Source organism: Manis pentadactyla, chromosome 11 (assembly GCF_030020395.1).
Source record: "Manis pentadactyla isolate mManPen7 chromosome 11, mManPen7.hap1, whole genome shotgun sequence".
Taxonomy (NCBI): Eukaryota; Metazoa; Chordata; class Mammalia; order Pholidota; family Manidae; genus Manis; species Manis pentadactyla.
This window is the reverse complement of record NC_080029.1, coordinates 84,496,360-84,521,209: the sequence shown is the minus strand read 5'-3', so window position 1 is coordinate 84,521,209 and position 24,850 is coordinate 84,496,360. Positions and strand designations below refer to the sequence as shown.

At 33.7% G+C, this 24,850-nt stretch overlaps 1 protein-coding gene across 2 annotated transcripts in view; it reads left to right on the top strand.

The window, feature by feature from the left end:
- AQR (aquarius intron-binding spliceosomal factor) overlaps positions 1-24,850 on the top strand; it is a 103,603-nt gene that overhangs the window by 27,029 nt on the left and 51,724 nt on the right. For both annotated transcript variants that reach the window (XR_008992554.1, XM_036887545.2), the window contains exons 8-17: positions 236-336; positions 3,257-3,333; positions 6,382-6,446; positions 7,555-7,671; positions 8,611-8,724; positions 10,323-10,426; positions 14,764-14,866; positions 17,265-17,385; positions 20,305-20,446; positions 23,035-23,213. Coding sequence is in view for 1 of the 2 variants with exons in the window: in XM_036887545.2 (XP_036743440.2) it covers positions 236-336; positions 3,257-3,333; positions 6,382-6,446; positions 7,555-7,671; positions 8,611-8,724; positions 10,323-10,426; positions 14,764-14,866; positions 17,265-17,385; positions 20,305-20,446; positions 23,035-23,213 (1,123 nt within the window). In the remaining variant the exon portion in view is untranslated. The remainder of the gene's footprint in view (positions 1-235; positions 337-3,256; positions 3,334-6,381; positions 6,447-7,554; positions 7,672-8,610; positions 8,725-10,322; positions 10,427-14,763; positions 14,867-17,264; positions 17,386-20,304; positions 20,447-23,034; positions 23,214-24,850) is intronic.

The window sequence follows — 24,850 nt, the reverse complement described above, 5'->3', positions numbered from 1 at the left end:
AACTAGAAAAGGCAGTTTCTTTTATTTTTTCTATTAGTAAGTATTAGAATTGAATGGTTTCTTAAAATACACTTATTAGTTTCTTAGTTGTCAGGTTTTGTCAGGTTGCTTTTAGGTTTTATGCCATTGCTGTATACTGTATCCATACATTAGAAAACTAGCTAGTAGTTGATGTAATCTTTATCCTTTTAAACTTTGAGGCTACTGGTGATTTAATATCACATCATTCTTTCAGGCACGATTGGAATTAGAATTAAAAAAGACACCTAAGCTAAGAAAATTCTGGAACTTGATTAAAAAGAATGATGAAAAGATGGATCCAGAAGCAAGAGAACAGTATGTGCCAAAGCTTTGTTCCCTGTTGGGTTATTATGCCAGGTTGTTGGTCTGAGGTGATGTGGACTGGTCTGTTGTTTCCTTTATATAGTGATGAACCAAATAAATGATTAAGAAGTGCTTTTATTTATACTGTCATAGGAATATTTTTCACAAAGGTCTAAAGGGGAAGCTACAACATAACGTGTTTTTCTTTCTTCCATTCTCTCTGCCCCATGGATGAGTGCATCACTGGTCTTCTTGCTGCCTGCTGTCCATAGTATCTGTCATGGATTGTTCCCAATTTTCTCAACTATCTGCAGACTAACAATACAATTTTTCTCTTTTTCTTCTTCCCCAACTCTTAACAATGACATATATACTCCAACCATAGTCCATACCAGGTACTATTCTAGGTATAGAGCATATAACAGAGAACAAAATGGAAAGTAATTCCTGTTCTTGTGGACCTTACATCCTAGTTGGGGAAGATAGCAAGAAACATGAGACTGGGGTTAGAAATTAAAGACAGGTTCTTCGTAGTGATTATAAAGTGAAATATGTAGTATGTTAGGTGGTGATAATGCTGAAGAGAAAGGTAAATCAAGTGTAAGGATTAAAGAAGCAGGTGACAGGGATTATTTTAATAGTAATATTATCAGTTGGATAAGTCTGGTAGCAAGTACTTACTTCATTGAACAAAATGCTCTTAGGACCCAGGAGGGCTCTGTGTTCCTCTCTCTCTGAGGCTAACAGGTCTAACTGTGCTCTTGCCTTATTTACCTCATGACTGCTCCATAGTTATCCTTTTTCTTCATCTTCAATTGCTCTTTCCCACTCACTCCTTTTGCTCTGCTATTTCTAGAATAGACCACCTATTTCTATCCAGTGATTCTCTGTATACTGTATCCAAACTTATGGATCTCTGGACTCATCACTTCCCTTGGGCCTTTGGTTACTTCTTTCTGCTCTTTCTCGTTCTGTCTTCCACTTGGAAAAGTATTCTATACGTGTTAGCTAGTATTTGAAGCCATGAGTGTGGGTGAGATTATTTAGTGAAGTCCATAAGCCATGACAAGAGAGTAATACAGAAAGTAATGAAACCTGGTGTTAATGCTGGTGGCTGTTGAAAATGGGAAGACCTGAAAAAAGCATGGCAGAGAAATGAGTTTGTGAGTGAGGGAATGGTGCACTGCGCATAGGGTCTCTAGACTACAAAGATCCCGTCTTTACTTTCCAACTCCAGTCTCATGTCTTCCATGGTATCTTTCCAACCAACAGCCTCTTGATTGGACTAATATAACATCTTTACATCATTTGATTTTTTTTTTTTAACTCTCTTCCCATTACCTTAATATAATTTAATCATAAACCTTTCTGGCCCTGCCTTCTCTACTTTCCTGTCTTTCTGTAACTCTTTGCTGAATATTTCTGTTTGGATTCATTGTTGTGAACTCTAGTTTGGCTTAACTAAATAGTACTCATTGTTTTTTCCTCCCAAGCCCACCTTTCTGCCCAGTGTCTCATAAGTCTTCCAGCCAGCCGGGCGTGGGACACTCCAGTCCTTGGACTAGCTCTTTCTATCCAGGCAGCCAGTCCTATTGGATTCATCTTTTGTCCTTCCTCTCCTTTCTTGCCTATTCACACTGCTGACATCTTAATTCAGGCCTTCACAACCTCTTGACCAGACCACTACAATAAATTCCTATTTGGCATTTCTTCCAGCTTTCCCACAACAAGCCTAACTAGCCATCTTTGTAGAAAATGTTGTTTTTCTTTTGCCATGCTCCTTCTCCAAGCTTTAAGTGGTTTCCTAGTTCCCATAGGATGAACTCTAAACTCCTTACAATGGCATTCAAAAACCTCTATTTCTTGTGACTCCCCCAGTTCACTGGACTAGTCTATTCATTGTTTCTTAAACATTCCTTTCCTCAGTACCCTTCGCTTCCACTCCAGTGAATTGCAGGTTAACCCTCTAAACACTCTTCCTTCCAGACAAACTACTTTAGGCCCCAGTGCTTTCTTCTTCTTCTTCTTGAGTTCCTAAAACATGCTGTGTGTCTTTATTGAAACACCAGCTATTTATGTGATGCTTAGAATATGTATAGTTGTTTAGAAAATAAGTTCTACCATCAGATTTAAGTAGGTTCCACACTCCCTTACTGTGTAACTTGGGGCACACCTTACCAACTTGAGCTTTCGAGTGATGGTGGGACAATGGTACTTACTTCATAGGACTGTTGTCAGCACTAAGATTTTTGTATGACGTTCTTAACACAGCTCAGATCCTGGCACAGTAAGTGCTCAATTACTGTTAGCCAGTTTTATTAATTACATGCTGGTTTGCATTGCTAATTGTTATGTGACTTGTCATTTCAAATATGTTTTAATCATTCCCCTCCTTTGTATTTGCAGCAGGACTTGCATAATCATTTGCAGCTATCCAATACCTGATGATTATTTGCTCATTAATTGGCATATAGTGCATCTTAAATTGGTAATGAGTAGAAAATTGTTTTTGAACCGACTTAATTTTTAGGCATTGTAATACTTCAAACATGCTAAACTACAAAATTACTCATCTCATTTTAACTACATACTAAAACATTAGATTTTTAATACTAAGGACAGGCTACAAATGAAATTTTGAAAATTCCTTTTTAGTTTCTACCTTTAAATGACCAGTGAAAACTTTTATAGTAAAGGAGAAAGGTGCTTTCCGAGCTGGCTTATTAGGCCAGTAATAAGACCCCTTCTTTTCTTCATGTACTGCTGTATTTACATATAAAGTAAAAGAAGTTACGTCTTCAAATTATGGTCACAATTTTAAAGATAAATGGAACATTTAAACAGTATAAGAAAAGCTTGGTCAACATTTAAATTTTAATTCTGAAATAATTATTTTTCAATAACTTGGTCAGCATTATCTGTCTCATTTTAGAGCCTATCAAGAAAGAAGGTTTCTTTCACAACTCATCCAGAAATTTATCTCTGTGCTGAAATCAGTCCCACTTTCTGGTAACTATCTTCTCTTACATCTCATTTGCAAAGTAATCATTTGGATTCCACTATAGTATTTACTAATTTCTAGTCTAAAAACTTCTCTTAGAATGATCTAAATTGTAATGACAAAGTTATGTCCTCCATTTTCAAATAATACCAGTCCAAGTATTTTGACTGCTATAAAAATTCATATATTTTAAAGGTACCATTGTGGTTATTGAGATGTTTATTTAGCAAATATTTTTTGAGCTTGCTTATGAGACCCAGGTCCTAAACAAGCTGCTGACATACAGTAGTGAACAAGATAGTCACAGACCCTATCCACGTGGCATATAAAATATGTTGCTGAACAGTGTTCTCAATTTATATCAAATACTGTTTGCAGGGGAAGAGAATTATTTTTTGTGATAGGAGTTACAAGACAAAATTGGAAGGATTTCCCTCCATTGTGACCCCCATTTATGGATGAAACAAATAAAATATATAGTATGTAGAGTATATATTTTAAAGTATACCATGATTATGCTATATATGTAGATGTGTGTTATATGCTTGTCTACCTAGAGCAGTTAATTACATTATACTGCGTTTGCACAATCTTTATAAGCACTTAGTACAAATAAAATATTTATGTAGTAAAGAAATATATAATCTATGTAAGATATATCATTGATTAATAATATTTTATTTCCTAAGTGGATTATGATCTAAGAACAGCTTTTTGAGGTGTACCATATTTATATTTTTGTATCAGAGATTGTAGCTTTGTTTAAAGTACAGCAGAATTACTTACAATTGCTGACCTTCCAATAAATATTTTAAAACTGAAAATCATACCTATAACTCAGCAAGGAATAGATGTTAATGCTATAAATAAGCTGTACATGATTTGAGGTGCAATATTACTACAACCATCAGTATAAAGAAAAAAGTATCATATGCTTATAATCTAAGTCACTTAATATTAGTGTATTTAAATCTTTATTTAAAAGAGAGGACTTATATTTGGTTTTCTTGGCACAAATAGTAATAATGATTGTTTAGGACTACTAAAGTCTACAATAATTAGGGTCATTAAAATTGATGTTTCTGACTATAGATTTATCTGACTATAGATTATCTAGGATAATCTAGAAAGGTTTGAAAATCAAGTAACAACAACATAAGGCCTGCGGTAATTTTAACAACCTGTAAACCACTAACTATTGCTGTTTATATATTGTCATAAAACAAAATTTCTTAGATGATATTGAGCTTTAATGATACTTTGTTAACTCACTGGTAAAGGAACCAACAGGAAGATGAAAATAGTGTCCCAGTTCAGAGAGGGTATAAAGGTGGATGGATTATATAGTTAGGAAATGGAAAACTAATTCTTAAAAGAGTGAGGAGGGTTATAGTTACATTTTACAGGGTCATTAAAAACAACATGGCCATATCAGCTGTTATAATGGAAATCTGTATAGAATGATCTGATATGTTAGGACTACTGTCAGAAGAAAGGAGAAAAACACAATAGACATAAGCAGCAAATATGATAAGGATATTTTCGTGTCTGATATTGGAATAACAAGGTTTTAGCTCTAAGCAGTATGCCCAGTAGGGCCAACTAATGTAAAAACATGCAGCTTTATCTACCAAAGCTCCAAAGTTGAGCACCATGCTCAGTGTTCTAATTTTAAATGGGCCATTGCCAGTAATTTTCTCAAGCTATAAATAAAAATACAGAATACAGAGTTTCCTCACTTTTCAAATTTTGGACAAAAATATTTTCCTTTGACAGTAACAAAAAGCACCAGAGAACTGGTTTGAATAGATTATTTAAGCGTTTCTGCCTTAAACTTTTCAGTTTTGATAGCTGTATGACCTAGACTATGTCCCAGAAAACCTGGATTCCAGCTCTTATCAGCCATTACTTTGTTCTACACTTTTATCAAGTCGCTTTCTCTGGTCCTCCGTTTCTCACCTGGAAAATGAAGAACCAGAATAGATGTTCCTTCTAAGGTCTCTTCCAGCTCTGAGATTCTATGGTTATATTATTTAAGGGTCTGGATTATAGTCATGTGCCAGCTAACACTTCTATATATTAATCACAAAAGTATTCATATTTCTTTCTTTACATAAAGGCTTCCATTTCTCTGTATACTACACATCAATTAAATAAGGCATCTGTAGGGCACTTTCTCTAGGTCTAGCACTGAGTTAGTTAGTCACGGCTGAGAGTCCTTACACTGAGCAGTGGTAAGGACCTTGAAATTATCTCCTTTCTAATTGAAATGATCTGGCAGGGTGGTTTTAGCTCAGAATAGTTGACCATTTCCTGGCATTAGAAAATAAAAATTTATACTCTAAAGTATTTCATGTCACAAGGTTGTAATTGTTTAAAAACAAATATAAATGTTTTTAAAACCAGTACATTAATGCTCATGAGTAGCATAAAATAAGATAGTGATTTAAAAATATTTTGCTGCTATATGTGTCATTGGCATTTTAATGTTAAGAGTAATCTATACATATACATACAGTGGAAAAAGGTCATATAAATTGGCCTTTTATTTGGTTTGGTGTGAATCTTTTCCCACTCATTTTCTATGTATTCTAAAGAAACATATGTATCTTTGTATGTATACATGTACACATGTATATATCTATGCATATGAGAGAACTTCTAGTTTAGTTTGTGAAGACAATTAAAAAAGAAGGCCAAGAACTGATATGAAACTGCCTTTCTAGTTTTATATATCCAGTTTTTTTCAAAATTTAATCTTTCAGTATAGACTTTTAAAAATTAACACTTTAAAAATACTTTTGCCACTCTGATGTTTAAAATATTTTTCTGATCCAAGCTAGGTTTTTAATTTTCTTATATTTTAGAGCTAAATATAAGGATAAGACCTGCCTTTTTTGAAATATAGGTGAGGTCCTTACTCTGTATCATAGTCCAATCCTGATGAATAAAAGACTTTGTTTAAATAACTAGATAACTGCCTATTTTAAGATACAGTATATAGAATGAATGACCTAAGTAAGAAAATATTAACATATTTTCTCTGTTATGTCTAGAACCTGTCACTATGGACAAAGTTCATTACTGTGAAAGATTCATTGAACTTATGATTGATCTAGAGGTAAGAAATGTACAGTAAGTTTTCTGTTATATAATCATTAAGAGGGCTAAAATAAAGCATATGGCTATATATGAGATGTATTTTACCTCAAACTGGCCTTACTTTGTACTTGTTGCAGGGTGTAACATAGAGAAGAAAGTTGAAAGCAATTGAATGTAGAAGTTTCCAGATGACTGTCAGATGGCTGCTGTTATACAAAAAAAATTTTTTAGTGTAGTCATTAAATATGAATCCATCCATGGCAATTTATTTTCTATCAAATTTTAATGCCCCTTCTTGGAGTTATTAATAGTGGCTGAAGTCATGGGTTCATGGCACTCCCTTAATAATCTCACTTTTCTAAATGTGTCTAATGTTGATGAAGATATATATAACTGCTATTGCCAACTTCAAAAATTAAGATTCTTAAAAAGATTTCATAATATTAGGTGCAAGATTTTGATGGAAAGTTCAGATATAGAGGTGGTGTAGTTCAGATTGAATCCTTTTATTTCCCCTCATTAATGCAGAAAATTGAAAGAAAATCCTTTCTGTTAATTCTTTATCTGGAGCTATAGGGTGGTTTCTTGATAAGGGGATAAGAGTATTAGACCAGCAGTCATTCATGAGATCTTCAGTCAGATTCTAGCTCTGCCTGTAACTAATTTATAACTTCTGATGATCTCAGTAAATTCATCTATAAAATGAGGGCATTAGATTAGATTAGTGGTTTTCAGACTGTGATTGTCAAAGTTACTGTCATAGGGGGACGTGGGAGGAGGAAACAGAGAAGGGAGTCTCAACTTAAGGGTCCCACCTCCCTTTTCTCTCAAAGGAGCTCCATTTTTAAACCTACACACAATACATTTTGGGATTTCATAAAGGATTTTGTTTGAAAACTACTGGTCTACAATATCTGATATTTCTTCCAGTGCTGGATTTTATTTAGAAACATTACCACTGAGTTTATTTACAACCTGGGCCAGACCCCCTGCTTTGTGCAGTGTCTTTTTCGGGAGGCAGGAGGATACTTTGTATATGATTAGCACTTCCAGGTTAAATATCAGTAGACTTCACCTCTAGCTGCAGAGAACATGCAGACTCCTGCGGTGGTGTTTATTTTTTCCAGGCTTTGCTCCCTACAAGACGCTGGTTTAATACTATCCTGGATGACTCCCACCTTTTGGTTCACTGTTACCTTTCCAATCTTGTCCATAGAGAAGAGGATGGCCATCTTTTCTCCCAGGTGAACATTGATGTAGCTGAACATACTAAAGTGTTTTCATTCCTAAATTAATCTTTGACATGCAACTGAGAGTACCAGGGAATGACATAAAGTAAGTTTTGCTAAATATTGAATAATATAAATTCCTAATTAGTCATTTTAAGGTAAATTCAAATCTTAATATACAAAACGAATGCATTCTTGTATAGGTGGCCTCTAGTAATTACATATTATAACCTTTTGTTAATCATGCAATTTTATTGTTGGACTAAATTATGAGTTTGGCAATGTAGTCCCACATGCTCATGTATTTTGCTTTTATGTCAGTAAACACTATGAAATATAAAAGATGATGAGCACAAATTTCAAGGCCCTCATTAGCAGTAGGAACTAAGCCAAAGGAAGGATTTATGGCCATGGGAACTGCTGAGAGGAACAAACAACTTAGCTTTCCCCACCTTGCTGTTTTTCCCTAAGAGGAGATTATCTCCAATTAGGCATTCCAGAACCCTCATTCAGAAAATTTTTTTATAAGTGGCATAAGTAAAAGACCTCAGGAGTTCTCTCTGGTGATCTAGTTGTATAAATCTACAGTGATGTAGATGGGTTCTTTTTTTCCTTTGGTTTTGTTTGTTTGTTTTTTTCACTGAAATGTTTGGATGCCTTTGATTAAATCCTTAATGTCTCTTCAGTACTGGGATTGCACTTTAAGTTTCTCTTTGTAGAAGTAGACCGTGTATATGATAGTATTTGAAATAGACTTAACACTTGATTCACAAGGCATAGACTTTATTTTCACATAAATGAACACATTTGGATATGTTCTGAAGTGTTTGTTGCAAAAGTGTTTTGGCACATCTGCAAAGGTACCTGGACTCGTTTATTATTTATTGTAAATAGTGTTCATGGTTTTTTGCTCTTATGTTTATACAGTTTATTAATTTAAATGTCTCCTTTAAGCTTTTGGACATGCTCAAGTTCTATACTGGTTTTGAGATTAATGACCAGACTGGAAATGCTCTGACAGAGAATGAGATGACTACAATTCACTATGATAGAATTACTTCTCTACAGGTAATTGAAGTGCATTATAGTCTTTGCTTCTGCTTCTATAAGTTAAGCTATAAATAATGTAGGTTTTGTGTACTAAGATAGAAAAAGGTACTAATTTAATAGTGTTTTCATCTTCAACTTTAAAAATATTACTAGTTCTGATGAATTCATGAAAAAATGGTTTTCTTTCATAGTCTTCAATCTTGGAAATCAGTATACTGATATTTGACACTCAGAAATATTAACTGGACTAATTTGGTGCATTTAAATTCCAGTTTTATTTTATGAAATTATATTTCAACATATGTCCAAGTATGTGTAAGCATTTTTTACACTTTATAGAAGAACACATACTGTTTATTTTTACCAATACAGCTAAAATTTACCAGCACCATTCTGATATGCCAAAAAAGCACCTTTGATTCTTGTCTGTGACTGATCTCACCTTGCTCTTCAGCTGCATTTCCTCTGGTGACAGAAATAACTTTTGTATATTTAAAGCGATTCACTTCTTTCTGTTTTAAAGACTCTTTTTGGGTAAAGATTCAGTCTAACTTAAGTTTGTACTTCCTTTTAGAGTCAATTCTGTTGTTTCTCAAGGAGTCTCTCCTCTCCCTGTTTTTCCCCAGAATGGGTTTCTGGGTATATGGAAACTCTTTAGATATGGTCTTAGTTTGGAAAAAGGAGTGATCTGTACACTTGCCTAGCTCAGACATCTTTTCCTGCTTCTCTTAGACCATTAGTGGTTTTGTCCTGCCTCTGCCCATGAAGTAGCCACAGTGGTGTGGCCCGTGGTCTGTTCTCTTGGCACAGTCAGGGTCTGCTGATTGCTTCCAAGGAGCATGGCTTTCTCCCTGTTGATGAGGCCACAACCTTGCTTTTCATGGTGCTGGAGTTCTCCTGAGAGCTGACTCTTATTCACCTCTTAGCTTAGATAACTCACTCTCAGAGGCTTGGGATGTAGGGTCATTTTGCCTGTAGTAATCCCAGGGCAGGCTCCCCTGTAACCTTGGCAGCTTTCTGTGTCATCCTCTATGGGGCACATAAAAACTTGTGGATCTTATCTGGCCACACCTGAGCATTAAAGAAGACTAGGGGTGTTACCACACACACTTCTACAAAGTCACTGTAATGTTCTTTCCATTTTCGTGTAGCTTCCCCCGTGTTGGTAGGTGGTAGTACCCTGTGGGGTCCTCTTTCCAGAGTTCAAAGCAGCGTCGTCCTCAAGCTGCCTCTTCAGTGGGCATTTACCTTGGGACTTACTTTTTGGTTTCCTGAGGCTAGTTCTTGATAATAAAGTGTTTTGTTTATCTCCCTTCCTGCCAATGTAGTTGGACTTAATGGCTGTTTTCATGTATATTCAAAATACAGTGTTAGAAATGAGAAAGTGAACACTGGCTTTGTTGTTGCATCCCTGCTAGAACAGTTATGGTTTTTTCCCATTGTATTGATTGCTTCTGGCTGAGTAAGGCAGAGGTCACATATGAGAGGCATATAGGAAATAGAAGTGCATTAACATTTCTTTAAAAATAGTATTTTCATTATATAGTGTATGAATTGTAGTTGATTGCATTAACACATAGGTATGAATTATTGATTTTTTTTCTGTTCTTTTCTAGAGAGCTGCTTTTGCACATTTCCCTGAACTCTATGATTTTGCTCTCTCAAATGTGGCAGAAGTAGACACTCGAGAATCCTTGGTCAAGTTTTTTGGGCCTCTTAGGTAAGGCAACATGAAAAGAAAACTGAACTTTAACTTTCTTTCTGCTTTTAATCATTTTTGCACTACTATAGGTAATATCACTTATTGTGCCACTCCTCACTGGCAACTAGATCCAGTGCCTCTCTCTAGCATTTGGTATCTTTGAGTCACTTAGGTTCAGTTATCTATCTTCTTTTTCTTTCTTTTTTTTGGTAAAATTTATATTTTTCATAACTTACACATTTTTCCCTAGATCTTAAATTTTGCTTAGAGCAGAACATAAAGCTGGTGGTATCCCATCAGTCATAAACAACATATAACAGAAACCAGTAAATGTTCATATGTGGTATTAGAGGCATGACTCAGAAAAGTTTTTACATGTTTAAAAATTTATGAAGTTAGTAATATTCTTTGGCACATAGCTATCTGCTGATAAACCTATTTTGAAACTAGTAATAATGTGTTTATTATGTGGTGGGCATTCTACTAAGTATGTAAATAATTTAATCTTCAAAACATTTATATGGAGAGTAGGTGCCATTTTAGATATGAGGTCACTGGACCACAAAACAGTGAAGTCATTTGCCTAGGTGACATAGCAAGTCAGTGACAGAGATAGTATTTAAACCTAGGTAGTCTGACCTCTGAGTCCCAACTTTTAACCACTGTACTTCTGTAACCTACCATCATTGGTAAGTTGTGGGAGAAATTATATTTAGTTCATTAGCTATTTAAAATGAAACAGACAGAAGTTGGTTCTTCATTTCTGAATGATGATTTAATAATAACTTTAATAATAGCATGTAGAGCTACTTTATTCTTTTCAATAACTGCATAGAGTTCCACTGAATACATATGCTATTTTTTCAATCACTCCTAGTGACAGATCTCTAATGTTAACATTTTTGTCTATGACAAACAATTGGGCAGTGAACATCCTTTTTACTTCTACATGCAAACTTTTGGTACTGATTCTCAGAAGCAGAGTGGCTGATTCTTAGGGGTTATGTGCTTAAAACTTATTAATACATTGCTTAATCTCCCTTAAAAATTATGCCAGTTAAACACTTACAGCAACAGTGTATGTGGATTATTTCTCTCCCTACTAACACTGGATAAATTATTTCCACTCTAAGGACAAAAAAAATCCTCACTATTTTACTTTGTATTCTTTAATTTTATTGGAGAAATTGAGCATTTTTCTAGTGTTTTGGCCATTTGCATTTCTTCTATACTTTTGTATTATTATCCTTTGGTATTTTACAGTCCATTGCTTACTGTTTGGTTGATTTCTTTTTTAAGCAACTCTTACATATTCTGGGTACTAATATTTTGTCTAATTTGTGTTGCAATTATTTTCTGTCAGTTTCTTTTAAATTTTGTTTCTGATATATTTTGTTATTACAGATATTTAAAATTTTTAATTATTACATCTGCCAATCTTGAATAGCAATGACAAATGCTTTATATAGAAAGCCTTCTTCACCATAAGATTACAAAAGTATTATCTCATATGTTTAAAGCACTTTTGCAGAATTTTTTTTACATTTAATTTAGCTGTATAATCCATATGTAAATTTGGGGGAGTTTATTTTGCCCATAGAACTTATTTACACTCTTAAAAATTATTGAGGATCTCAAATAACTTTTTAAAATGTAGATTACAGGCATTATATTTACTATATTAGAAATTAAAAATAGAAAAATTTTAAATAATTCATATAAGAAATCAATTAAAGGATAAAAAAGATGTGGTACATATACACAATGGAGTATTATTCAACCATAAAAAGAAAAGAAATCTTGCCATTTCTAACAACATGGATGAGTCTAGAGGGTATTATTCTCAGTGAAGTATGCCAGGGGGAGAAAACAAATACCATATGATTTCACTTATTTGTGGAATATAAAATCAAAGCAAAACAGAAGGAACAAAATAGCAGCAGACTCATAGACACTGAGAAGTGACTAGTGGTTACCATGCGGGAGGGGTTGGGGTGATGGGTGGATGGGGAGAATGAGGGGGAAAAAGGGGCACAATAATTCTCAGTTACAATATAAGTTGGTCATGGGGGACCATAGTACAGCATGGAGAATATAGTCAGTGATTCTGTAACATCCTCCTATGTTGACAGATGGTAATTGCACTAGAGGGGGTGAGTATTTAATAATAGGGGTAACTGTTGAACCACTGTGTTGGACATTTGAAACCAATATAAGATTGTATATCAATGATAATTCAATAAAAATCAATTAAAATCCATTATATGTTAGCATATTACTTACTGTTAATGAAAAACAGATTCTCCAAAATGAAAAAAGTACAAAATGAGAAGAGAGGCATTGTTTTACATTTTTGCAAATTTCTTTAATGTCTGGTTTAATTTGCTTCTGGATTCAGTTTGTTGTAAGATGTTTTGGTTGAAGTAAATGAATAGAATCTGGCCTTATACAGAGGAAAATGTATTTTAGTGGCTTTTTCAAATAATTGGGAATATTCTTCTTTGGTACTATATCGAAACTTGACAAGTGGTAGTTTCTTAAAAGTTACTTTCATTTGGACATCCATATGCAAAGCATGAAACCACTTATACCTCATACATATATACAAATCAACTCAAAATGAATCACAGACTAAATATTAAAACTAAAACTTACAGGAAAGAAAAGAGAAAATTTTTTGTGATGGTGATTTGTGCAAAGATTTCCATAGATGCCAAAACCAGAGCACAATCTGTAAAGGAAAAAAGTTAATGAATTGGACTTGTCAAAATTTAAAACTTCTATTTGAAAGACATTATTAAGATAATGAAAAGACAAGCCCCAAACTGGGAGAAAAGTTGGATAAACACATACTTGATAACGGACTGGATCTAGTAGTGTCAGAACTCAGTAATAAGAAAACAACTTGACAAAAAATGGCTAAAAATTTGAAAAAGTACTTCACCAAAGAGGATGTATAGACTTCAATAAGCCCGCAGAAAAATACTTAGCATCATTAGTCATTAGGGAAATGCAAATTCAAATCCTAAGAAGATACCATTACTTATCTATTAGAAAGGTTAAAAGGAAAAGGTTTAAAAAAAACCCCGATATGTTGACTCTTGACAAGCATGTGGAGCAACTGGAATAATTTGCTGGTGGGAATTCAAAATAGTAGTGCCACTTTGGAAAAATTTGACAGTTTACTGTAAAGTTAAATATGCACTTACTGGATGATCTAGTATTCTCATGTATATACTCCAGAGAAATGAAATCACACAAATATCTGTATAGAAATATATATAGTAGCTTTATTTACAGTTGTCAAAAGCAGTAATACACAAGTGTCCTTCAACTGGTGAGTGAGTAAACACACTGTGATATGTCCATATGATGTAATACTACTCAGCAATAAAAGGTAACCAACTATAGATACAGTGTGGGTTGAATTTCAGTTAACATTATGCCAAGTGAAAGCAACCCATGTCAAAAGGCTACACAATGTATGATTCCATTTAGTTGACCTTCTGGAATAAAATTACGGAGATTGAAAAAGGATTAGTGGTTACCAGGGACTGGTAAAGAGAGTTGGAGGGAATTTTGGCAGGTGATGATACTGTATTATAAAGTAGTGGAAAGCTGTCAAGCTCGCGGTGACAAATTAAAGTTTTCCAAAAATCCAGTTTTTCACTCAGGAAGTTCAGATTTTTATCTTCGGTAACAGATACTGTCAGTTGTTTTCCTTGAACTTAACTGGCTTATTGTGCTCAAGTTTGAAAATGTTTTTGCCATTTATACAAATCTGAATAACCACAGTTTCTCAGTCATCTTTTAAGTAAAAATTTTGTGTAGAATGTTTGCGCCCGTTTTTTCACAAAAAATTTTTTAAAAAACAGGTACTCAAGTGTCCAAATTTAATAACATTAATTTTTTTTCTACTTCATCAAGGACATTCTTAAATGAAAGAGGCAGTTTTTAAAAATTGCATGTGGCAGTGATAAATGCCATGACTACTTGATATAGTACTAGCTAGTGTCACTGCTTGATATGTGCCAGTAATTTTACAGTGCTTTTTGTTTTTGCAATGTCACTATACATGTGAAGACTGAGGGAAAAAAAGCAAATAATGCCTTAGAATTAATATAAAAAGTTGTCCTTGCAAGGTTTCCTGAAAGGTTCTCAGGGACCATAAGAGATTGCAGGAACACACTTTGAGAACCCTGTATTAGAGTTTTAACTTTCATAGCTGATGTTTATATTTGCTGCTCATGGGATTATATATGCTAGGTTAAACCTTTCAAGCAGTCTTGAAAATGACATGCTTCAAAAGTGAAGTAAAGTGAGTTGAGAGTAAAATATTGATCTTTATTCTGCAGTTCAAATACACTCCACCAGGTGGCATCATACCTCTGCTTGTTACCAACTCTTCCTAAAAATGAAGAGACAAGTTTAGATAAAGAATTTCTTCTGGAATTGCTGGTAAATACTGATGTTCTTTGAATTTTGCATATGGTTTTTCCCTACCTTTTAAAATCATTATTAAAGATGTGGGTTGGTACAGATTTTTTTCTGGACTAAAGAGTAGGTTGATAATACATACCTATTTAGAATTATATCATCAGTTGAAATTGTTAGATTTATTTTCTTATCTCTTAGATTTATTTTATTAACTTTTACCTTTTAAAACTGTTTTATGGCATGAATTCATTCCATATAAATATTTATGAGCAGCCCCTGTGTCAGGCATTCAGACAATGGGGATACATAGATAGCTGTTGATACAGTTATGCATAAATACACACATAGATAATACATATATATTTGTAGCTATCTATTTATTTTTAAAATTATCATTTAAATATAGTGTCTTGAATATTAAGCCATACATTTATCACTAGAAAACTCAGAAACGTTTAGAAATAGAGTAAGTTATCGCTTGTGGTTTAAGAATTCTAAGGAATTTCTGAATCATTTGGGAAATGAGGGGCTTTATCTCTCAAAATAATACTTTTTTTGATAAAGTTTTATTTTTTTAAGTGCAGTTTTAGGTTCATAGCAAAATTGAGCAGAAGGGATGTACCTTACTTTTAACTTCAGAGAAATATTTAATAAAATGTTCCTACCCCCCTGTAAATATTTAGGTTCTTATTACTATTACAAATAATGATGTAATCCTAGTACATGACTCTTTGTGCCCATATATGGACATTCAGGAGAGGTGTGTAGAAGTGAAATTATTTAATTGAAGTGTATGCTTACTTAAAAGATAAGAAGATGCAGCCGCACTGTCCTATAAACAGCATATATTTCCACCGACATTGTATTAAAGTATGTTTCCTTAAGCTTTTACCAACATTTGATGGTATGAGTCCCAATTTTTGCCAGTCTAATGGGTAAAAAAATAATTTTAAATTTTTGTTTCCTTACTGCTATACAATTGGGTAGTTTTTTATGTTTCAGACATTTTTAAAAACCTTCACAAACATAACATGGTGTAGATGTGTTTGTACATTTTTTTACACATATGGAACCATAATGGGCACACAGTTTTTTGACTTATATCCCAAGCTAATACTTTTAATATAGGATGTAAAATACAATACCTTACTGTAGAGAAGAAGATGAGGTGTGAGTTATTTGGATGGTAACAGGAACTATTTGTAGCAGGTATCTTAAGCCTGATGACAGATATTTAAATGCAGTGGAGAGAAATCCTTGTGAAGAGTTTTAAATTAATTCAACTGTCAAATACTTTTTTATTAATTAGTTCATTTGTGTGCAATGTATGCTTTGGATCACCATCTTTGCCTTCTTAAAAATCACTTTTTATTGTTCTGACTACTAGTGCTTTCTAAAAATTCCTTGTCTTATTATCTCACAGTGTAAAATTTCCTATAAGTCAGGTTTTGTGGATTAATAATAAATCCTTACTATTGAAAGAAATCAGGATTTTTTTTCCAGAATTTTTTCTAATGGAAAACTATGCCTTTTAGGGTCTATGATTTTGTCCTTAAAATTTAAATATTTATGCCAAAAGAAAACAATTCTAAAAATGTATAGTGCTACATTGTCCTTCATTTCCTATCTTCTAAAGGATTTCCTCAGCCTTCAGATCTTCTAATATCCAAATTACAGTTAAAATGCTGGAATATGCATCTTGGTTAGATGATATCACACTATCTTCTTTCCTAAACTACTATCTCTACTGAAGAGAATGTAATACACTTTTCAAATATACCATTATTTTAGCATCTGTTAATAAGGTAACTTTTATTTCTGTATTTGAGAGATTGCTAACACATTAACAAATGGAAGGGTGTATAGAGATCCTCAAGTCCAACTCTCATTTTATAAAGAAGACTGAGGCCAGGTTATTAATATACTTTTCCAGATTGTTTAGCTAGTTAGTATAAGAATGAAAACTATAACCTAGGACTTAGGGCTCCCATTTTTTTAATTCATTGGTGACTACTTAGCACTATGGTTTTTAAGGTCTTGGCATGTGCCAGGCACTTTGATGCTGTTATGGTATTCCGTTTCATTTTCATAAGAAACCTGAGAGATGAGTGGCATTTTCTCTGTGTTGATTAAAAAGAAACTAAGATCAAGGAAGTTGAAGAACTTACCCAGCTTTTACATAGCTCATAAGTAGAAGTGCTGAGAGTGGAGTTCAGATCTGTCTGATTCTGAAGTCCACCATGATTGGTACCACTTTCATCTTTGATTTATGGAGAAAATGGAATATAAAAATTCTTGTTAAGTGCTACAGTACTGAGAGACATGAAACTTATTCCGTACTTAATGGTGAATTTCTCCACAAATTATTTTGGTTAAAAAAAGATGTTTTTGACTTTCTGCACAAACGTGTTTCTTTTAGGTTTCTCGTCATGAGCGTCGGATTTCTCAGATTCAGCAACTGAACCAGATGCCTTTGTATCCAACTGAGAAAATCATATGGGATGAAAATATTGTCCCAACTGAGTACTATTCCGGAGAAGGTATGGTAAAGAAGTACAGGATTCAGGTGTAACGTGAAATTTAATTTAGAACTCATCATATGTAATTGAAAATGCTCCTATCTACTGTATACATTAGGATAATTTTCTGATACCCTCAAGTTCAACCTTAGAAGCTAGAAACTATTCAGTACTTTGAATGTTTAGCATTACGGATTTTTATTAAATTTCATGCCTATATATATACACAGACAAACATATACACAAGCATATATACATATACACACACATGCTAGAATGGTGTATATACATAAAATATATATATAAAATATAACCATAAAGCAATAAAACTTTGAAGGAGATGTAATAATATAGGAAGTATAGCTTTCATTATGTCATTATAATAGGCTTTGACAATGCTTTCTTTTTCAAAGACTTTTTCAGAAGCTCTTTTGAATTCCCTTGTCAAGCCAGCTAATGACCACCAAAAAAAATACATTATTAGTTAATATAAAATCTTAGTTTTGATCCAAAATGGTATTGCCTAGTTCCTTCAACTACCTGTTTCAACAGATTTATTTTCTAATTGCTCTTGCTTATCGTCTAAGTATGACGATTCACCACAATTGAGCATGTGCCACAGTGTATCATTCTGTCACATTTTTGAAGGCATATTTCAAAAAAACTTTTAGGAAACCTTTTGAACACCAGCATCATCATTATAAGAAGTGTGGCTATTTTTAAAGACATCACCAGTATAAGTATTGACCCATTTATTTAAAAGAAAAGTTGATACTTCAGAGTAATATCTGGAGCCATAACTCCAATAAAGTTAGTGTACCAATTGTGTTAGGTTTGAGAACAGCACAATTTCTTCACAATGTCTTATGTTCTTAACAGTGGTTAATGCATTATTTTCTTACTTTTTAAATTTGTTCATGCTAAAAGCATTTATGATGATATGTTATACATCTAACTCTTTGGCTAATCAGTCCCTCAAAGGCAAATACCACTTAAGAATATTTTATCTTTTCAATAAAAAGTCTGTGTGTCCTCAAAAATGTAAACAGTCTTAATATCTAGCTTTTGGTACTACTCAACGATGCCGGTCTAAGTTTAAAACGTACCATACTTGCATAGTATAAAGTATTATTCTTTCACTCCTGTGGTTAATGAAATGCATAGGAATATTTCTCAAAATTTGTCTTTATACTTACATAGAATGAAAGTATTTCAGAATAATCTTAGTTGCCAAATGGTTTAACTGTACTATAGCTGTTTTCAGAGACGTGGCTATGTTGTGCCATTATTATTCATTGACAATGGATGGGACTTTGTGGGGCTTGATATCTGTTGCTTTGAAATAAGCAAAGATCAGACCTACTACTGGATAATTATGCAGACTGCTTCTAGCTCTCAGAAAGAAGATAATTGTGAAATTGGAACAGATATATAAAGAAAATACTTATAAATTATTTTGCCTTTTTTTAACCTTTTTAATAAAATAAACACAACTATAGAAAGCCACACAAAATAAATACAGACCTAGACAAATTATCCCTAAGGAAAATACCGTGAAACCCTGGTAACTACCTTGTCAGCTGTCCATCTATCCCCTGTGCTCCTCCCTAGTCACTGTTTCCCCACTTCACTTTATCCCTTTCTTGATTTTTATAGCAGTCACTGTCTCTCATTTCTTCATAGTTTTATCATCCAATTGTGTATCCCTAGACACTTCAGACAGTCTTGTACATTTCTCATATGTCTCTTTACTGTACAGCTACCCTCCCATATTCCTTCCTTTTCTGTGTTGAAGAACCTGAGCTGTTTGATCTGTATAGTCTCTCACAGTCCAGATTTTTCTAGTTGACTGCACAGTACAGTTCAGCATGTCCCTCTGCTCACTATTTTTACTGCAGATTGGCAGCTGGATGCAGAGGCTTGATCAGGCTGAGATTCTCTCTTTGGCAAGATTCTTGGTGGTGTTGCATTCTTTAATGACAAAGCACATAATGTCCAGTTGTCTCTCTTTTCTTTGTGATACTAGCCATTGCTGTTTATCACCTACATTGGTTAATTCAGTAAAGAGTTGCAAAGTGGTGACCTTTTTTTGTCTTTTTTTTTTTTAAATAAAAATATGCTATCAGAAGAGATGCTTTCCCTCAACCTCTGGCCTGAAAGATACTGAATTAGATTATAAATCAGAATTTACTAACAAATGATGGGAAGTTTTTGCACATTGATGTTTCTTGCCTTTAGGTTCATTATTGCTTTGGTAAGTACAGATAGAGATGATGAAAATAATATTTGCCAGTATAATGTGTTTTGGGTGTTCTGTTTGTTTTTAACCTTTTTGGTATTGCTGCTGAGTACTTGGTCACTTACTATCTAAAGGACGTAGTGTGGAAGGGAGTATAATGGAAAGAATATTGTTCATTAATATAGTCCAAGAAGGGAAGTAACTCCAAGAATAACCTAGTACCAATGCTTTATCCTTAAAGTCTAGCCAAAAGGCTAAGGTCGAGAACACAGTAGCAAACATTGGAAATATATTTATGCAATATACTACACAAATTCAGTTTTCATGGTAAATTTTGTCATGAGCTGAGTTTATAGTGGCATTATTTACTTTGAGACTTGCCAAATAGAAATTAGGTGATAAAGAAAGAATTTTTCAACTATTTGAGATTATATATTAGTTTTAATTATCTTCAAATGCTTTTTAGAAGCACTGTTTACATAATGAAATCCATCCTTCATTCCCAATTCTTAATAGACAGGATTTGTTAACTTGATTTCAATTTCTGTGTGAAAATGAAAATAAGATGCAATCAAATATGCTGTATTTCAGACATCACTGAGTTAGATTTCTACCAAATATGTGGTGCCTTTTTTTTTAATACATAGAGTAGATGTCTGATTAAAAGAATGATTCAAATCTGGTTGTTATTTTCTTTTCAGGTTGTCTTGCTCTTCCCAAGTTAAATTTGCAGTTTTTGACTCTTCATGATTACCTCCTAAGGAACTTTAATCTCTTCCGCTTAGAATCAACTTATGAAATCAGGCAGGACATCGAGGATAGTGTCAGCAGAATGAAGCCATGGTTAGTATCTTGGTTCCACTTGTAATGAAGAGATGTAAGCAGTGATTAACACACTTCTGCCAGAAACCTCCTAAATGTATTCAGAAATAATATACCTGGTATGAAGATCCTCTCTAAAATGAGAGATATTTGCTCTTAGAGAAATTTTTAATGTGAATTAGAACATATTGAAAGTGCTAAAATACAAAAATGTGTATCTGGGTACTTGAGGGGGAGCTCGGGGGCAGGGGAAGCGGGGAGAGGCCATCATTCTGCTGGCGTTGCGTGGAGGGTACCATTGGGAAGTCTTTCCTGTGCTCCATCCATAGATGTTTTCAAAGAGACTATGTCATCAGATTTCCTTTCAGGACTGCTTGGGTCAGTCTCATTATTTAAAGAACTCTTCTGCCTAAGTGTGACTCCCCACCTCCTTGCTCAAGTCTGAAATTCCACTGGCTAAGGAGAGACTTTCATTCTAGTCATTGTAGGCAGCTCTACATTGTGAGATTTGAGAAGGTTCGTTTTACTCTTTAGATATGACTGACTTTGGGTCATGCTACTATTTCATCCTAAGTATGAAATGGTAAGTTATATATCATAAGGGAGGGACTATAAACTAGTAAAACTAACTGTTAACTGAATTTTCATTACATTATAGTCACACCATATATACATATACCGTTATATTGCATTCTATAGAAAACTTAACTTTTTTTTTAATGTGAACTGATTCAGGTATCTTTCAGGCTTCTCTCCTTACTAATTATAGAGAGATACATGGACACTGTGATTATGATCTATTTTTTCACTTCCATATTTTTTATACACAGTTCTATTTTTTAATTAATTATTATGTGAAAAGTTATTCTGGGTGAGACTATAAAACACAACATAAAGTATTTTTGACTTAATAATCAGTTGAGTCAGTAGGCAGGCCAGCACTGTGAAATTTGTATACCACTGGCTGCTCATCCCTGCCCACAGCTTTGCTGAAATTATTGCCCATTGTTTGGATCCCGGGGGAGTGCTTGATCAGAAGACTTCCTTACAGTTTATTGTTACCTTGCGTTTACATGCTCACATTCTGGACCTAATTTTGGCCGTTTTGAAAACTAGGAATTTATTAACTAGCAGTTCATCAAATAGAATTCACTTATATTTTATTTAAATGTCAAATAAAGAAAAAATACTTGGAGTTCTTGTTGTCTATATAGAGGAAATTTTATTTATTTACATTCTTTTCTGTCAGGGTAAAGAAAATGTCAAATAGGAGTTAACTTGTGATAATAGAGTTTTCTAAAGTTTTATTCCTAATTGCTTCTCATTGAAAACTGTTAGAAATGATGAAATATAAAAAGGGGCCAGGCTTCTTTCTGAACTGTGTGTCTTGAAGTTAGAAAAGAAGCAGGGGCATTTTTCACTCATTGTGTGGATCTAATACATTTTCAGGCTGCTGAAACTACTGAGCAGTGTAAGTGAGGATGTTTTATGAGGGGCAGAAATCTATACTGCTTAATGCATCATGTTGCAGCTAGATTTTATAAGGAGGGAAGAAAGAGTTGGAGAGAGGAGATTAGGGGTTGCCTGGGGTTTAGGAATAGGGATTAACTGCAATTAGATGGGAGGGATCTTTTTAAGTATGATAGAAATGTTCTAAAATTGGTGATGAATATACAACTCTGTAAATTTACTAAAAATCATTGATTTGTACATTTGCAATGAATGAATTTGATGGCATGTAAACTGTATTATAGTAAAATGGTAAGAAAAATGGAGGAGGTGACAGAGGTATTACAAGAGGATTTAGATACAAGATGATGCCCTTTATAAATTGTCTGAGTACTAACCAAGTCATTGGATTGTAGAACCTTCATTTTTAATGTTTTATTCTTTTATGTTACGATGTTCTACAATTTTTTGTGTAGTTATCTTTGTAAACATGTCATTTTTGGCAATACTTTCCATTTTGGCATGTTGCTGGAATTTTTATGCTACAGATAAACTATTTAATGTAAAAACTAAAACACAACTTAGATTAATATAAGAAACAATGGGTATGTGGATGTTAGTGGTTCTAGTTATTACAACAAGCTTTTCCCCCAATGCATGCAGCATTTTTAAATGATTTAAATGTTATGCCCTAAAGCAGGTTTTGCCTTGCTGTCATTTCTTTGCTTGTTTTTAATTTTTAAAATTCTAGCTTATAGAAATAGTTATTACACATAAGATAAAATACCAACAGTTGAGACTCTTGACAGGAGGGGAAAAGGATAAGAATATAAAGTAGTTAATGTGCTACAGAGAAAACAAGTAGTGACTGTATAGCATCTTACTACGCTGATGGACAGTGACTGCAATGGGGTAGGGGGGAACTTGGTAATATGGGTGAATGTAGTAACCATAATGTTGTTCATGTGAAACCTTTTATATCAATGGTACCTTAATAAAAAAAAATAGTTAATATGCTAAATTACTATTAAGTTTAACAGTAAGAGTCACTAATGTTAGGGCTTAGTTACTAGCTAAATATGTATTCTTATTCATTTTAATCATCAGAAACTGGGAAAATTTTATTTTTTGTTTGAGTAATCATCCACTTTGGTTTTCAGGCAATCTGAGTATGGTGGTGTAGTGTTTGGCGGCTGGGCGCGGATGGCCCAGCCCATTGTGGCTTTCACTGTAGTTGAGGTTGCCAAACCCAACATAGGTGAAAACTGGCCCACCCGAGTTCGTGCAGATGTTACCATCAATCTGAATGTCAGAGATCACATCAAAGATGAATGGGAAGGTAATTTTGTATTTCAAAAATTAGTTACCTTTTGCCTTTTTAGTTTAGAGATTTCACTTTGAGCATTAGCAAAGCACTTTTACTAACTGTTACTCTTCTAAACTTTCATTAAATTTTATCTTTAAAATTTGATTTGAAGAATGGCAATTGTCTTTTAATTACTAGTAGTAAAAATATCAGTGATCATACAAGAATAATGAAATGCCTTAATAGTTTAATAAAGCATAAATTAGCATGCATATCAGAGTGTTTTGAAAATTGTAGTTGGCAAAGCTGAGAGGAAAGAAAGCATTTCAAATCTTAAGCATGGTAAGATAATATTTATGAATTTGTAGGATCAATATAAAAAATAAAGATAGGCTAATGTTCACTAAGGAAAAGGAGAAAACCCACGTAGAACTTGCACACATGCAGAGTTAGTAGGGAAAATTGGCATTTTTTTTTAAAAAAGCAGCTAAAGTCAAGACAATAGGAAACTAAAGATACAAAATCAAAAGTAGGCACACTCAAAAGGAGTTTTAGGGGAGTCTAGAAAAACAACTCAGAAAGATATAATAATTGTTTATTTGTACCAAAGGAAGGAAGTTGAATAAATAGTGAAATCAAGTGTACTCAAAGATAAATAATAATTGTAGAGAAACTAAATGAGTTATTTTCCCTATCCTTTAGGCAATATTTTAGGGATGGAAGTTTTTTGTCACAATGATTTTTATTTAGAGGCAGGTAAATTCAGCATTTCGAAGTCAAATAAGAGTTAGAACATCAATATAACGCCTGTGCCTGAAATGGCACATGAACTGATTTTCAATTGACACATATTTTTCTCCCAGCTGTCTGAGAGCTCTTGCTTTCCTGATGTGAGAAACAGTAGCTGGTAGATTTTATCTCCTTCCACCTTCTTGGCATGCCAGAAGGAAAGGAATAGTCCCTCAATGGATCAGTTTTCAGAAATCATTGCTCCTGATATAGCTGTTTATAACCACAGAGACTGTATGATCTGTTTATCCGTAATTGTGAAGGAATGCAACAATGAAACTGGCCAAGTGTTTATTAACAAATGGTCACTGTAGTGGGTTTAGTCTGTGACCGATTGTTTTTGTGACTCCCGTATCCTTTAAGAGTTCCAATCTAATCTGGTGCGCTACACATCTAGAATCGTGTGCCTTTATTATTGCTGAACTTGAGAAAGACATTAAGTTGCTGTAGGAGGTCTTATGCTTATTACCCCTTGAAGTTTAAGGAGGTACTAAACACTGTTTTACACAGTGGATAATAAACTGACGAAATTTATTGGCTATCCCTAGAAATAGTACTACTTGGAAATAAAACTTTAAAAAAAAAAACTAGGAATTTTGTAGGTGACAGATGACAAGTCTGCATTATAGTGGTAAGGAAAAAAAAAGACATTTTACCCAAACCCTTTTCCTCCATTACTTTGCAGACTGCTACCAGGACACTAAAGTCATTTTTGTTTGTTTTGTTTTTAATGTAAGCCTCTGGTAGAATGAGAAATGGAATGGGTAAATTTTGATGGGCAAGATAGGGAACAATAGGGTATTGTGAGACCAGTTGTTCATATTATGGAGCATGGCAGGAAGAACATCTTTTCTGGGAGGCTAGAGCCAAAATTCAGACCC